The sequence below is a fragment of the Suncus etruscus genome, chromosome 2, assembly GCF_024139225.1.
Source record: "Suncus etruscus isolate mSunEtr1 chromosome 2, mSunEtr1.pri.cur, whole genome shotgun sequence".
Lineage (NCBI taxonomy): Eukaryota > Metazoa > Chordata > Mammalia > Eulipotyphla > Soricidae > Suncus > Suncus etruscus.
In genome coordinates, this window is record NC_064849.1 from 57419110 (window position 1) to 57434793 (window position 15684).

Below are 15684 nucleotides of genomic sequence, written 5' to 3' on the forward strand. Positions count from 1 at the left end.
TGTTTGTTTGTTTGTTTTGTTTTTTGTTTTTGGGCAACACCCGGCGTTGCTCAGGTTTGCTCCTGGCTATCTGCTCAGAAATAGCTCCTGGCAGGCACGGGGGACCATATGGGACACTGAGATTCGAACCAACCACCTTTGGTCCTGGATTGGCTGCTTGCAAGGCAAACACCGCTGTGCTACCTCTCCGGGCCCTCATCTGTCTTTTTTTTATTTCTTTTGTTTTGGGGTTATACCTGGCTCTGCTTTCAGGAATTATTCTTGGTGCTGCTCAGTGGATCATATAGGATGCTAGGATCAAACCTGGGTTGGCTGTTTACAAGGCAAGCACCCTACCTACCTGCTGGACTATCGCACCTTATCTATCCTTTTAATGAAAGTATATAATCTTGAATAGGAACTGAGAGAATTAATTTGTATATAAGGCTTTATTTTCTTCTGGAGAAGCCCATGTTCTCTCTCTTAAGAGGAGTCCCATATTCAGGCGATGCTCAGGAGTTACTTTGGCTCTATACCCAGCAATTACTCCTGGAGGACCATATGGGATGCTGGGAATTGAACCTAAGCCTTACCCTCTATACTATCACTTCAACTCTGTTCCCTCTTGAATGCATTTTTCTTTCCTCTCACATTTCTCTAATTAAATTTTTTTAAATACTATTTTTACTTCACTAATAAAAAGGAAGGAGTCAATAAGAATTCCTTCAGAAGAATTAATTAAATCCTAAAGATCTATAGAATCCCTTTTTTTGCCTTAGAGTGGCAAGCAATGGTTAGAAATTAGTTCTGTCTAGATTTAATAAACTGAATCTAATGATCTTTAACAATCAACTTTGAGTGCTTTTAAATATATGCTTTTAGTTGAGTGTTCTTTATAAGTTCTTAACCTATTTTACAAAAAAAAACAAAAACCTCTACTTCAGGGGTCTCAAACTCGCAGCCCACGCACCACAAACAGCCCTCCGTACAACATTTTGTGGCCCTTCCATAGAGGAATCTTTTTTTGTTTTGTTTTGTTTTAGTTGTTTGGGTCACACACCCCAATGTTCAAGGCTTACTACTGACTTTGCACTCAAGGATCACCCCAACTTTGCCTCCTGCAGCCCCCAGGTAAATTGAGTTTGAGACCCCTGCTTATATAGTGTTGTTTTTTTTTTTAATTATTTGAAGTCTGTGCTCTTGTTTAAACCCATTACTGCTTTTTCTTTTCTCTCTTAAGAAAACTCTTTTTTGTGCTATACCTGGCTGTGCTCAGGTTACTCCTGGCTTTGCACTCAGAAATCACTACTGTGGGGCCGGGCGGTGGCGCAAGAGGTAAGGTGCCTGCCTTGCCTGCGCTAGCCTTGGACGGACCACAGTTCGATCCCCCGGCATCCCATATGGTCCCCCAAGCCAGGAGCAACTTCTGAGCGCATAGCCAGGAGTAACCCCTGAGCGTTACCGGGTGTGGCCCAAAAACCAAAAAAAAAAAAAAAAATCACTACTGGCAGTCTCAGGATCCTATGGGATGCTGGGGTCAACCTGGGTCAGTCATATGCAAGGCAAACCCCCTACTTGCTGTGCTATCACTCCAGGCCTGCTTCAGTAAACTTTTTGACTGACTCTGAAGGTCTCTATAAATTGAGGTTCATTATCTGATACAATATATCTGTAGTCACAGTTGGATAGAGAGACTAAACTTTGTGAATTCAGTCAGTTTTCTCACCAGCTTAGTTTCCCACAAACTTAATATTTTCCTAAACCTTTTACATTTTAGAATTGTGGATACAGGGATAGCATATATTATATAATGTGTTAGCTACTAATAACATTTTATAGTCCTAGCAACAAACTATGTTAAAATTCATTTATGTTGCTTTTTCTAGTGATTTATTGATAAAATGAAAGTAAATCATTTCAGTTTATTATAGCTCAAGATTGCCTTTTGAGACTGTTTGCTGAGATAGGTGGTAAAGCTTTACCATCTATCTAGGCTTTGAGATAGGGAGTTGTAACCATTAGTAATGGATATCATGTTGGAAGACATCACAGTGGCAGCTTATTTGTAAATAATAATATCCCTAATGTGTCTCATTGGATAGAAGACTTTTGATCTTTCTGACCCACTTTTGTGTTTGTAGTTTACATGTGTGAACCTTTTGGGGATCACAATTCATTTTATATTTGGTATGCTAAAAATGTAAGTTTGCCTCTTAAGTAAGATAAAGCACAACTTTTAATAGTTACAAAATTTTCCTATTTACAAATCAACTTTTTACAGGTCTATGTAATTGCTGTAGAAAGGCATAAAGACAACAAAAAGCCTTTGAAGAGTACTGCCTGCTCAGAAGACAGTGTCAGAAATGGGTCACATTCATCAGATGACCTACTTGACTTAGTTCACGCAGACCTGAGCACCCTGAGCAGGCTCTGGCTTGCTGCACTTCAAGATTTTGCTCTCTTAACTTTGCCCCCAGAATTTGCCTCCCAGCTTCCAGTTGAAGGTAAAAGGGAAAATATTTGCATAATTCCTAGAGCAACAGTTGGTAATATTTTCAAAACTTCTCCTTCAGCTGGTAATGTTTATCTGAAACTGTTTCTCCAGAGTAATTCTCATTCTTAAAGTAAGCATGTGAAGCCTGCTGCACTATAGATACCCTGACATTAATTTAGTAGGTCCTAATTTATAATCATTTTACCTCACAAGATACATTAGCCAGATTACATTTTTTCCACCAAACAGCAACACTTTTCTCAACATCTTGTAACCCACTCTAATTCATGTTAGCATGTGTATTATACTGTTTATCTGATAGATGGAAAAATATTTCTTTGTTTTATTTTTGTCATATACTTTATTGTGAATCTTTGAATATCTATATGTATATCTATTCTGTCTGTCTATATATAGGTTCTGAACTTTTTAAGTTCCTTCTTCCATAAATCACTTTGTGATAATCCTTGCCCTTTTTTCAACTTGTCATTATCTTACTGATTTCTTAATTATATTTAAATATACATGTATGCATAGCATTTCTTTCTCTGGCTTTTTTAAAAATGAATGGTATTTTTTTATGGCTTGTTTTTTTTTTTATGAAGACAAAGATGCAAAAGAAAGAGGACAAGAGGAAGTTAGTGGGAAGACGATCACCCATAAACAGAATTCTCAGAAGAAATCCCCTTGCTGACATCTTAATTTGACCTTTCAGCCAAAAAACATAAATAAAACAAAGCACATGCACAATTCCTTTGTCCCTCAAGTTCCCAGATTGTAATACATTATAACATTTCTTAGCAGTACACAAAGCAATCTAAAGCCACAAAATGTATGCAACTTCTTTAACATTGAAGACATAATTTTTTTTTTAAGAATAAGAGTCAGAGGAGCACAGCAAAACAGTGTTAGAGTGGCAATTGTTTGCGTAGGCCTAACGAAATATGGGGGACATGGGAAGGAAGAGCGTTGACCCAAATACAAGGAGACCTTACCCCTGAAGTTTTCTGGCATAAAACCAACTCTAGGCTCCAGGTATACTAGGTTGTCCAACCCAAGTCATTGTCTGTAGTGCCAATACACTTTTATTTTTCACACAGTCACTGTTGTTGGTGTCAGGTTTCTGTAGTTAAAGATTCTAGAATCTGTGCATATTCTAGTCAGTCTGGATGATGTGGAGTGTCCTCTAGTTTCACCTCACAATTAGAGGGCAATGTCCTGAAAGCAGGGCATTGTTGTTAAGTCTTCTGGGTGTTAAGGGAAGTCTGGTTTGTGTTTTTATATAATATTTACTATATTGAGGGGCCAGAAAGATAACCCAGCAGTAGGATGTTTGCCTTGCAAGCAGCTGATCCAGGATGGTCAGTGGTTCAAATACCAGCATCCCATGTGGTTCCCCGAGCCTGCCTGGAGCAATTTCTGAGCGCAGAGCCAGGACGCCATCAGGTGTGACCCAAAAACCAAAAAAAAATTTTTTTTGTTATATTGATTCAGCTGGAACTTATGTAGGTTGAATTGAGAGATTGGATTGGAATCTAATTTTACAGTTTATTATTAATACTACGTGTTATAAATTGGAAATTTGTTTTTGTTTGGGGGCCATAGCTGGCAGCACTTAGGAGTTACTCCTGGCTCTGTACTCAAAAATTACTCTTAGCAGGCTTAGGAGACATAAGGAATGCTGGGAATCAAACCTGGATTGGCCATGTGCAAAGCAAGCACCTTACATGTTGTGCTATTGCTCCAGCCCCTAGATTGGATATTTGGTAGTTACTCTTAGTTTTTATGCCATTTCAAAATAGCTTTTTTGTCTCAGAAAAAATTTTTTTTTTGGTTTTTGGGTCACACCCGGCAACACTTAAGGGTACTCCTGGCTCTACGCTCAGAAATCGCTCCTGGCAGGCTTGGGGGACCATATGAGATGCCGGGATTCGAACCACCGTTCTTTTGCATGGAAGGCAAACGCTCTACCTCCATGCTTTCTCTCTAGCCCCTGTCTCAGAAATTTAAAATTTAATTGTCCTAGTAAAATACCAAGTACGATTATACACAGAGAAATATGTCTAGTGTGCATTTACTTTCAGTAACATATAATGGAAATAAACTGATTTAATGACATATTTATCATCAAATGAATGGAAGATGAAGATATTTATAAGTAGATATAAGAATACTATGGGGGGGGGTGGAGAGATAGCTCAGTGGTAGGGTGTTTGCCTTGTACACACCTGATCCAGGACCAACAGTGGTATGAATGCCAGCATCCCATAGGACCCTCTGAGCCTGCTAGGAGGGACTTCAGAGCCAGGAGTTGTCCCTGAGCAACTCTGGGTGTGACCCAAAGAACAAAACAAAACAAAAAATAAAAATAATAATAATAGGCAAAAAAAAAGCAAATTGTATATATTTAGTTATTTATTTGGGGTCTATACCCTATGTTGCTCAGGTCTTACTCCTGGCTCTGCTAACAGTCACTCATGGCAAGCAAGGCTCAGGAGACCATATTCAGTGCCATATTCAGGACTGAACCTAGTTCAACTACGTTCAATGCAAATGCCTTACAATTTGTAATATCTCTCTGGCCTGAAAAGCAAATTAATATAAATTCTGTTTAATGCCTAATTTTAATCACAAATATAGCCTACTGCCATTTTGGATTTTTTTTTTTTCTTTTATTTTTGAACCATACCCAGCAGTGCAAAAGGCTACTTGTGACTCTGGAATTTCTAGTAATGCTGGGGAACCATAAGTTCATATGTGGTGCCAGAGGTTTGAACTGGGATTGGTGGAATGCAAAGCAAGTGCCATAACTCCTGTACTATCTCTTAGACCCCCACTGATAGTTTTTTTAAGTTAAATAGTTTTATTTAGGAATTGCCAGATTATGAAAGAGACACAGAGATAGAGAATCACATTCAAGAGAGAACACTCCCACTATCATATCTTAAACCCCCCTTCTTCTCTTCTCCAATTTTTCCTCTTAAATACATGTAAACATAAAATAATAGCATATATCAATATGAATATAAATATCTATTGTGAAAGTAAGTATAAAAGCACATGAAAATGATTTACAGTGATTTGGGGAGAAGTACTAAGCAAGAATTTTCATTTTAGGATGTTTTGGTTTTGTTTTGAGGGTAGACACAGCCAATAGTCCTTGGGGGCTACTACTGTCTAAAATGCTTACTCTTGCAGTGGTGCAGGAGATCACTGGGGGTCACTCCTAAAGCTCTAGCATATGAGGTATATGTTCCATTCTTTGAGTTATTTCTTCGTTCCCTAAAGTTTTAGATTCATAATGGTGGAGAGAATTGGCTTACTTAGGTACTCAGAACAAACTCAGTGCTCCTCAGGGCTTACTCCTAGCTTTGTGCTCAGAGATCAGCCCTATTGTTGGTGTTCAGAGGAGACTGTGTGGTGCTGGGGAACAGCAAATACCTTAACTCCCTAACCCTAGAAATTTTTTTGTTATGTTTGTTTGTTTGTTTATGGGTCACACCCAGCAACACTCTGGGGTAACTCCTGGCTCTGTGCTCAGAAATCGCTCCTGGCAGGCCCGGGGTACCAGATGGGATGCCAGGATTCGAACCACCATTTGCCCTGAATTGGCTGCATGCAAGGCAATGCCCTACCGCTGTGCTATCTCTCCAGTCCCACTCGAAATTTTTTTTTTTTTTGGTTTTTGGGTCACACCCTACAGTGCTCAGGGCTTACTCCTGGCTGTCTGCTCAGAAATAGCTCCTGGCAGGCACAAGGGACCATATGGGACACCGGGATTCGAATCAACCACCTATGGTCCTGGACCGGCTGCTTACAAGGCAAAAGCCGCTGTGCTATCTCTCCGGGCCCCCCTCAAATTTTTTTTAAGAATAAATTTAGGGGCTGGAGAGATAGCATGGAGGTAAGGTGTTTGCCTTTCATGAAGAAGGTCGGTGGTTGGAATCCCAGCATTCCATATGGTCCCCTGAGCCTGCCAGGAGCAATTTCTGAGCATAGAGCCAGGAGTTACCCCCGAGCACTGCCAGGTGTGACCCAAAAACCAAAAAAAAAAAAAATAAAAAAGAATAAATTAAATAATCGCTTCTCGGCCTTTTGGCTAAGATCAAGTGCAGTATCTGTTCTTATCAGTTTAATATCTGATACATCGTCTATCCGACGACAATATATTAAATGGATTTTTGGCACTTGGAACTGGAATAGGAGCTTGCTCCGTCCATTCCATGCATTGATTGACCTGGTAATGCAGTACCTCCAGGAATGGTGCAAAAAAAAAAAAAAAAAAAGAAAGAAAGAAAAGAATAAATTTAAGTGGGCAGAGCAATAACACAGTGGTAATATAAAGGGTGATTCCTTTGTACCTGGCTGACCTGGCTTCAATCTCTGCCATCCCATGTGGTTCCCCCAAGCAGTGAGCACAGACAGAGTCAGTAGTAATTCCTGACACAGCCAGGTGTGACCCAAAAATTTATGAAAAGCAAAACATTAATATTAGTATTGAATATAACTAAGTGGTATTAATATTTATTTTAAACACATGCACACATTATTTTTTGTTTGGTTTTTTTGTTTGTTTGTTTGGGGCCACACCCATTTGATGCTCAGGGGTTACTCCTGGCTAAGCGCTCAGAAATTGCCCTTGGCTTGGGAACCATATTGGACGCCGGGGGATCAAACCTCAGTCCTTCCTTGGCTAGCGCTTGCAAGGCAGACACCTTACCTCTAGCGCCACCTCACTGGCCCCTATTTGTTTAAAAGATTTGATTGAGTTAGTCTGCATATTTCTTTTAAGTTTGAAGCCATATCAACTTCATGACATAGCTGTTATATTCCTAGAAAAATGAAAACATTTGAAAACAACTTGAGGTTCCGGAGCAATAGTACAGCAGGTAAGACATTTGCCTTGCCCACAGCTGACCCAGGTTCTATCCCTAGTATCTCATATGATTCCACAAGAATACCAGGAAAGATTCCTAACAGCAGAGCTAGGAGTAACCACTGAGCACTGCCAGGTATGGCCCAAAAACAGAAACAAATCCAGATTTGATCCCAAGTATCCCATATAGTTCCCTACCCCTACACCAGGACTGCCAGGAACAATTCCTGGGTGCAGAGCCAGGAGTAACCCATGAATATTGTGGGATATGGTTCAAAAAACAGGGAAAAAGAAAGTAGCTACTTTGTGCTATAAGGAAATTGACTGGGTTGGGCTACAAAGGAACTTTGGAACAGATGGAAAAGAGAATAAAGAAAATACATTGTGAGTTCATTTCTTTTCTTATTTTATGCCTTTTTGCTGGGGGGTGGGGCACATCCAGCGACACTCAGGAATTACTCCATGCAGGCTTGGAGAAAACCATATGGGATGCCAGGAATCGAACCCAGGTCAGTTACATGCAAGGCAAATGTCCTACCTACTATACTATCACTCCAGCCCAATTTCATATCCCTAAATGTGTTTGCCTTATCATTTTTTAGGTGGTGCTTTCTACACAGCAGATACCAGTGAAAATGCAAAATTGCATTATTGCAACTCCTGGGCACTCATTCTCCATGCAACTGCACTGTGGCTTTCTAGCACAGGTTTTATTGTGTCTGACCCAGATGAAGGAACATCTAATTTCTCCAGACCTGTAACACCAACTTCCATGTGTCAGGGTTCTTTATCTGGAACTACAGTTAAGTCTCCTGAGGATGTCTATACCGATAGGTTGCATCTTATTTTAGGTTAGTATCCAAGCTTCCCTCGCTGCCTTTCAGCTATCGATATTTGTGCTAAAAACACCAAACTCGGCTTATACACGGGTCATAACAGGTTATTTGATTAAGTGTGTGCTCACCAAATCAAATGCAGGTAGTTTCCAGTCGTCTTCTGCCATCTGCTGGAGGGGGGATGGTGCTTCAGATCAGTTCACAAGTCACGGCTGAGCTGAAGAGGTAGACCGACTGAACTGAACTGTATGCTACTGAACTATTTAACCTACACTATTCAGTGGCACATTTTATTAAGTGAAAAACCCATTTAAGACAGTAAAGTTGTGTAAATAAATATAAGTCCTGAGTCCTTATAATCAGGGGGTTTGGAGTATAAGGATTCAGTTTTTGTTTTTTTTTTTACTTTTGGGTCACATCCAGCGGTGCTCAGGGGATACTCCTGGCTGTCTGCTCAGAAATAGCTCCTGGCAGGCACGGGGGACCATATAGGACACCGGGATTTGAACCAACCACCTTTGGTCCTGGATCAGCTGCTTGCAAGGCAAACGCCACTGTGCCATCTCTCCGGACCCAGGATTCAGTATTTTTAACCATTTATTTACAGTGCTTTACTATGTTAAATGGTTTATTCACTTTTTTTGTTTTGTTTTGTTTTGTTTTGGGATCATACCCAGCAGTGCTCAGGGGTTACTCCTGGCACCAGGCTCAGAAATTGCTCCTGGCAGTCTCGGGGGACCATATGGGATACCGGGATTCGAACCAATGACCTTCTGCATGAAAGGCAAATGCCTTACCTCCATGATATCTCTCCAGCTCCAGTTTATTCACTTTAATAAAGTTGCCATTGATGGGGCCAGAGAGATAGCACGGAAGGAGGGCGTTTGCCTTACATGCAGAAGGACAGTGGTTCAAATCCTGGCATTTTATATGGTCCTCCGAGCTTGCCAGGAGCAATTTCTGAGCACAAAGCCAGGAGTAACCTCTGAGCGCTGCTGGGTGTGATCCAAAAACCAAAAACAAAAAAGTTGCTATTGAATACTATGGGTTAATGTGGTATACAGTATATCAAACAATCATGTATTGTAAATATAATCATATATTTACTTATGTACTGATTCCTCAATTGTAATTGTTTTGGGTATATATTTTTATTTTTGAAATTTACCTGTGGCTGCTACATTTTCCACCTCAGCTTATACTCGAATCACTAATTTTTCAGTTTTTAGGGCAAAATTAGGGGGGTCGGCTTATACTCAGGTCAGCTTATACTCGAGTATGTATGGTGTATTGTCTGATTTAATTTTCTTATTTTTTAAATTGGGGGCATTTACTGGGGGGGTTGTTGTGGTTTTCTAGTTTTTAGCACTGTGATTTGCGATATTTTAATTTTTTTATTTTATTTGTTTTTATTTTGGGCTATACTCAGCTGTGTTCAAGGCTTATTCCTGACAGTTCTTAGGAAACCATTTGTGGTTCCATGGATATCTCTACGGTTGGGCTCATGTAAGGCTTAAACCCTTAAACTCTTTTTTTTTTTTTTTTTTTTTTTGGTTTTTGGAACACACCTGGCGGTGCTCAGGGGTTACTCCTGGCTATCTGCTCAGAAATAGCTCCTGGCAGGCACAGGGGACCATATGGGTCACCGGGATTTGAACCAACCACCTTTGGTCCTGGATCGGCTGCTTGCAAGGCAAACACCGCTGTGCTATCTCTCTGGGCCCAACCCTTAAACTCTTTTTTTTGTTTGTTTGTTTGTTTGTTTTTGGGTCACACCCGGCGGTGCTCAGGGGTTACTCCAGGCTGTCTGCTCAGAAATAGCTCCTGGCAGGCATGGGGGACCATATGGGACACCGGGATTCGAACCAACCACCTTTGGTCCTGGATCAGCTGCTTGCAAGGCAAAGCCACTGTGCTATCTCTCCGGGCCCAACCCTTAAACTCTTAAACCCCTGTACCATCTAGTCCTTTGCACTACTTCTGTTTATTTGGAGATTCTCCAGAAGGAGAGGACAAGAGGGTTGAATCACACCTGGCAATGTTCAGGACTTATTCCAGTCTCTGTACTCAGGAATCATTCCTGTCAATTCTCAGAGGTTCATATGGAGTACCTGGGATTGAATTTCCATCAGCCATGTGCAAGTCAAGTGCCCTACCTACACCTGTGCTTTATCTCTGGCCCCTTCAGTATTTCTTATTTTGTTTGTTTTTGGTTTGGGGTCACACCTGGCAGTGCTCAGGGGTTACTCCTGTCTCTGCACTCAGAAGTCGCTCCTGGCAGGCACAGGGGATCATATGGGATGCCAGGATTCAAACCACTGTTTGTCCTGAATCGGCTGTGTGCAAGGCTAATGCCCTACCGCTGTGCTATATCTCCAGCCCTCTTTTAAGTTTTTATTGAAACTTACTTAGATGTGATGGGATAGGGTAGAAATGGAGAAGTACTTGTTCAAAAGAGAAAGCACAGGCTCCCAGAGTGATAATACAGTGGGTAGAGCATTTGCTTTGCAAGTGGCTGACCTGGGTTTGATCATCAGCATCCTGTATGGTCTCTTCAGTACTGCCAGGAGTAATTTCTGCATGCGTAGCCGAGAGTAACTCCTGAGCACCAGGTATGGCCAAAAGAAAAAAGAGAAAAAAGAAAGAAGGAAGAAAATGAAGGATAGAAGGAGGGAGGGAGGGAGGGAGGGAGGGAAGGAGGAAAGAAGGGAAAAGAAAAAGAGAACACAGGCTTCTCTGGTATGGAAATAAACAAGCAAAGAAACTTCGACAAGCAAATGAGATACATTTCAAGGAATAACACAGTCTAAAAGAGCAAGCCCCCCCCACCCCTGCAGTACTTTTAATAATAGAACTTTTTTTTAACTTAACAGTATTTCATCTCCACACTCAACACAGTTTCAACAATTGAGTGTCCACTCACCAATATCTCATGAGCATATCCTAGTTGCAAACTGGCTCTACAGGCCAGTTATCAGTTAGACATTGCCCATGTGTAATTTCCTTATCAGGTGCTCAGGGATTCATATGTGATGGTGAAGATCAAGTTCAGGTCAGCCAAGTACAAGGCAAGAACTTGATTCACTGTGCTATCTCTCTGGCCTGCCAGTTTCTTTAGCCATTCATTCAAGGACACTTGGATTGTTTCCATATCTTTTTTTTTTTTTTTTTGGTTTTGGTTTTGGTTTTTGGTTTTTGGGTCACACCCGGCAGTGCTCAGGGGTTACTCCTGGTTGTCTGCTCAGAAATAGCTCCTGGCAGGCACGTGGGACCATATGGGACACCGGGATTTGAACCAACCACCTTTGGTCCTGGATCGGCTGTTTGCAGGCAAACACTGCTGTGCTATCTCTCCGGGCCCTGTTTCCATATCTTAACTACTTTTGTTGTTGTTGTTGGTGGTGGTGGTATTTCAGGTGTTACTCCTGGCAGGCTCGGAGGACCATGTGGGATGCTGGGATTCGAACCACCATCCTTCTGCATGCAAGGCAAATGCCCTACCTCCATGCTATCTCTCCAGCCCCCATATCTTTTTTTCCCCTTTATTGAGCCCACATATCTTAACTACTTTTAATAATGCTGCAATTAATATATAAGTATAGTTTTTGGTTTATTGGGGTTTTGGGAATACTGTTTTTAGGACCTTGGGGTAGATGTCAAAAAGTTTGATGTAGTTTTGTTATAGTTTTTATATCTTTAATTTGTCATAGCAACTACACAATAGTACATCAACCTAATTGAGATATTTTTTTTGTGAACATGTAGCTAAAATCAGGCTACCAAGGAACTGGATTTAGGGGTATCTCAGTGGGCACAATGGTTCCTGAGCTCAAAAAAAAGCTATGAAGGAGCTGGAGCAATAGCACAACAGGTAGGGTTTTTGCCTCGCACACAGCTGACCCAGGTTCAATCCCCAGCATCCCATATGGTCCTCCCAAGCCTGCCAGGAATGATTTCTGAGTGCAGAGCCATGAACAAGTAGTAACCCTGAGTGCTGCGGAGTGCAGCCCAAAAAACAAAAACAAAACAAAACAAAAAACAAAAACAAAATATATATATAGGTTATTAAGTGACCTGCCTTATCACTTATTTTACTTTCATTATGAGACTTTGGGGGGGGTTGTGGGGGTTTGGGGAAGTGGTCATTTGGTTTGGGGGCCACATCCAATGATTTTTAGAGGTTACTTCAGATTCTGCACTCAGAAACCATTCCTGGCAGTGCTGATACCTGGATTGAACCCAGATCAGCCTATTGTGAGGCAAACACCCTACCCTCTGAGCTATTGTCCGATCCCATCATTATGGCTTTTATTTACAACCCTTTTTGCTACCCTTTTTTTTTTTTTATTGTATTATTAAACTAAAAATCTCAAGCCTCCTTCTCTTTTTCTGCTTTCTACAGGTATCAGTGTGGAATTTCTATGTTCTTTGCGTGCAGATGCAACTATGGAAAGCATTACTGCATGTTTACATGCTTTACAGGCCCTTCTCGATGTTCCTTGGCCCAGATCCAAAATTGGCAGTGATCAGGTGATTTCTTGTTTTGTTTTGGCTTTTTTTTGGGGGGTGTGAGACTTCTATAAATTTCAAGAATTAGAAAGAGAAACATATTTATGTTACTGCAGTGTACAGAAAGTAAACACTGAGAAATAAAAAGAAAACTAAAGGGCCGTGTTTGCCTTGCAAGCTGCCGATCCAGGACCAAAGGTGGTTGGTTCAAATCCCGGTGTCCCATATGGTCCCTCGTGCCTGCCAGGAGCTATTTCTGAGCAGACAGCCAGGAGTAACCCCTGAGCAGCGCCGGGTGTGGCTCAAAAACCAAAAAAAAAAAAAAAGAAAGAAAACTAAAAGCCTTTACAAGGCCTGAGAACTGGAACACTACCCACAATAGTGCTGATCTAGAAGCAATCATGCTTCTTACCCCACATTCTCCCTCTTTCTACTGTGCCTGCAACCCAAGACTATTCAGAAGCTCCTCAGTAGAATGGTGAGAGAATGTTCAGCAGTACTCTGTCCAGAACAGTAGCCAATGTGGCATTCTTTGTCACTGTTGCGTCTATGCGTCCTGTCCTTCATACACATCAGCTTCATATGTTTCATTTTCTAAAAAGATAATCTGATAGGTTCCTCTAGTATTTTTCTATTAGAAATAGAAAATTGGGGCCGGGCGGTGGCGCTAAAGGTAAGGTGCCTGCCTTGCCTGCGCCAGCCTTGGACGGACCGCGGTTCGATCCCCCGGTGTCCCATATGGTCCCCCGAGCCAGGAGCAACTTCTGAGCACATAGCCAGGAGTAACCCCTGAGCGTTACCGGGTGTGGCCCAAAAACCAAAAAAAAAAAAAAAGAAATAGAAAATTTCGGGGCCGGGGAGGTGGCGCTAGAGGTAAGGTGTATGCCTTACAAGCGCTAGCCAAGGAAAGGACCACGGTTCGATCCCCTGGTGTCCCATATGGTCCCCCCAAGCCAGGGGCAATTTCTGAGCGTGTAGCCAGGAGTAACCCCTGAGCATCTAATGGGTGTGGCCTGAAAAACCAAAAAAAAAAAAAAAAAGAAATAGAAAATTTCTATTAGAGTTCTCCTTCCAAATTGGCTAGACTGTAGGTGGAGTCAGACACCAATATCTGATTTAGTTGTGGCAACAAGAAAAAGATCACTTTACAAGCATGACACTTCCTTGAACTGTTTTCTCAAGCATACTGTCATCCTATGTCACTAATATATTCTTTCCAGGATTAATGCCAGAGTTACATGTATGTGTATATATGTATGTATATGCATATATACATATATATGTATATATTATATTTTGCTTTTTGGGCCTCATCCAGCAGCACTCAGGCATTACTACTGGCTCTGTGCTCAGAAATCATTCTTGGCAGGCTCAGGTACCATGTGGGATGCTGAGGATTGAACCCGGGTCCACCCCGGAGCAGCCATGTGCAAGACAAATGCCCTTCCCGCTGTACTATTGCTCCAGCCTCAGAGTTATATTTTTTAATTAGGAAGTACAAATACTGGATCCAGTATGGTGGCCCAAGCCATAGGTGGCTGCCTTGTGCTCACTAGCCTACGACGGACCATGGTTAGATCCCCCCAGCATCCCATATGGTCCTCCAAGCCAGGAGCAGTTTTTGAGCACATAGCCAGGAGTATCCCCCCTGAGCATCACCAGTTGTGGCTGAAAAAACAAAAACAAAAAAAACAAAAAAAAGTACTAATACTCTTTTTTTTGAGGGGGGGCTCCATACCCAGCAGCACTCAGGGGTTACTCCTGGCTCTACATTCAGAAACCATTCCTGGCAGGCTCGGGGAACCATATGGGATGGCAGGATTCGAACCACTGTCCTTCTGCATGCAAGGCAAATGCCTTACCTCCATGCTATCTCTTCAGCCCCACAAATATTCTTTTTATCTTAGAAAATTCTGGGGAGAGATAGAATGAAGATAGGGCATTTGCCTTGCATGCAGAAGGACGGTGGTTCGAATCCCAGCATCCCATATGGTCCCCTGAGCGCTGCCGGGTGTGACCCAAAAACCAAAAAAAAAAAAAAAAGAAAAAGATTCACTGTTCATCATAGTACAGCATATTTTCTATAAGGTCTTTCCTAACACAAACCAATAAATTCTTTAACTCTGGCCAAAAAAAAAAAAATAGGTCTTTCCTGGGGACCAGTTTAGGTATATTGGGGTCTGTGTATAAAATAATAGGAATCTGTATATGGTATAATAGGTGCTGGAGCAATAGCATATCAGTAGGGCATTTGCCTTGCATGCAACAATTGGGGATGGACCTGGGTTTGATACCCAGCATCCCATGTGGTCCTCCAAGCCTGCCAGGAGTGATTTCTGAGCACAGAGCCAGAAGTAAACCCTGAGTACTGCTGGCTGTGCCCCTTCCCCCCCAAAAAAAGACAACTGTAATAGGGGCTAGATATATAGTATAGAGGTTAAAGCTTTTGCTTTCTTTCTATTTTGTTGTTGTTTTGATTTGGGGTCACACCAGGCAGTATGCAGAAATTATTCCTGGCTCTGCCCTAAGCTCTGCACAAGGATCTCTCCTGGCAGTGCTCAGGGGACTATATGGAATACCTGGGAATCCCTGGTGAGCCACGGGCAAGACGAACACCCTACCTGCTTCATTATACTTCATTATACAAGGTTCTTGCTTTCATGCAACCAACATCAGTTCAGCTTGGAACTGCATATGGTCCCCCGTGCTCTGCCAGGAGTAAGCCCTGAGCACTGCTGGGTGTATCCTAAAAACAAACTAAAGCATTTTAAAGATAAATTTACTATTTCGAAGATAAATAGTACTAATAGGGTTACCAATATAAAAGTAGAAAATAAAATAGTTATTTGGTGTGTTTTTTTTCTAGATAGATATATTCTATTTTTAATTACTGTCAACTTTCTTTTTTTTTTGGGGGGTGGTGGTTTGGGTCACACCTGGCAGCGCTCAGGGATTGCTCCTGGCTCTATGCTCAGAAATTGCTCCTGGCA

General features: G+C 41.6%; 1 protein-coding gene and 1 non-coding gene across 2 annotated transcripts in view; both read left to right on the plus strand.

Moving 5' to 3' along the window:
- Window positions 1-15684, plus strand: part of HEATR5A (HEAT repeat containing 5A) — a 106628-nt gene that overhangs the window by 77093 nt on the left and 13851 nt on the right. The window contains exons 27-29 of the mRNA XM_049766942.1: window positions 2261-2483; window positions 7952-8200; window positions 12588-12715. Of these exons, the coding sequence (XP_049622899.1) occupies window positions 2261-2483; window positions 7952-8200; window positions 12588-12715 (600 nt within the window). The remainder of the gene's footprint in view (window positions 1-2260; window positions 2484-7951; window positions 8201-12587; window positions 12716-15684) is intronic.
- On the plus strand, window positions 6553-6747 carry LOC126002914 (U2 spliceosomal RNA). Its single transcript, XR_007493511.1, has one exon. It is a non-coding gene; the product is annotated as a U2 spliceosomal RNA (small nuclear RNA).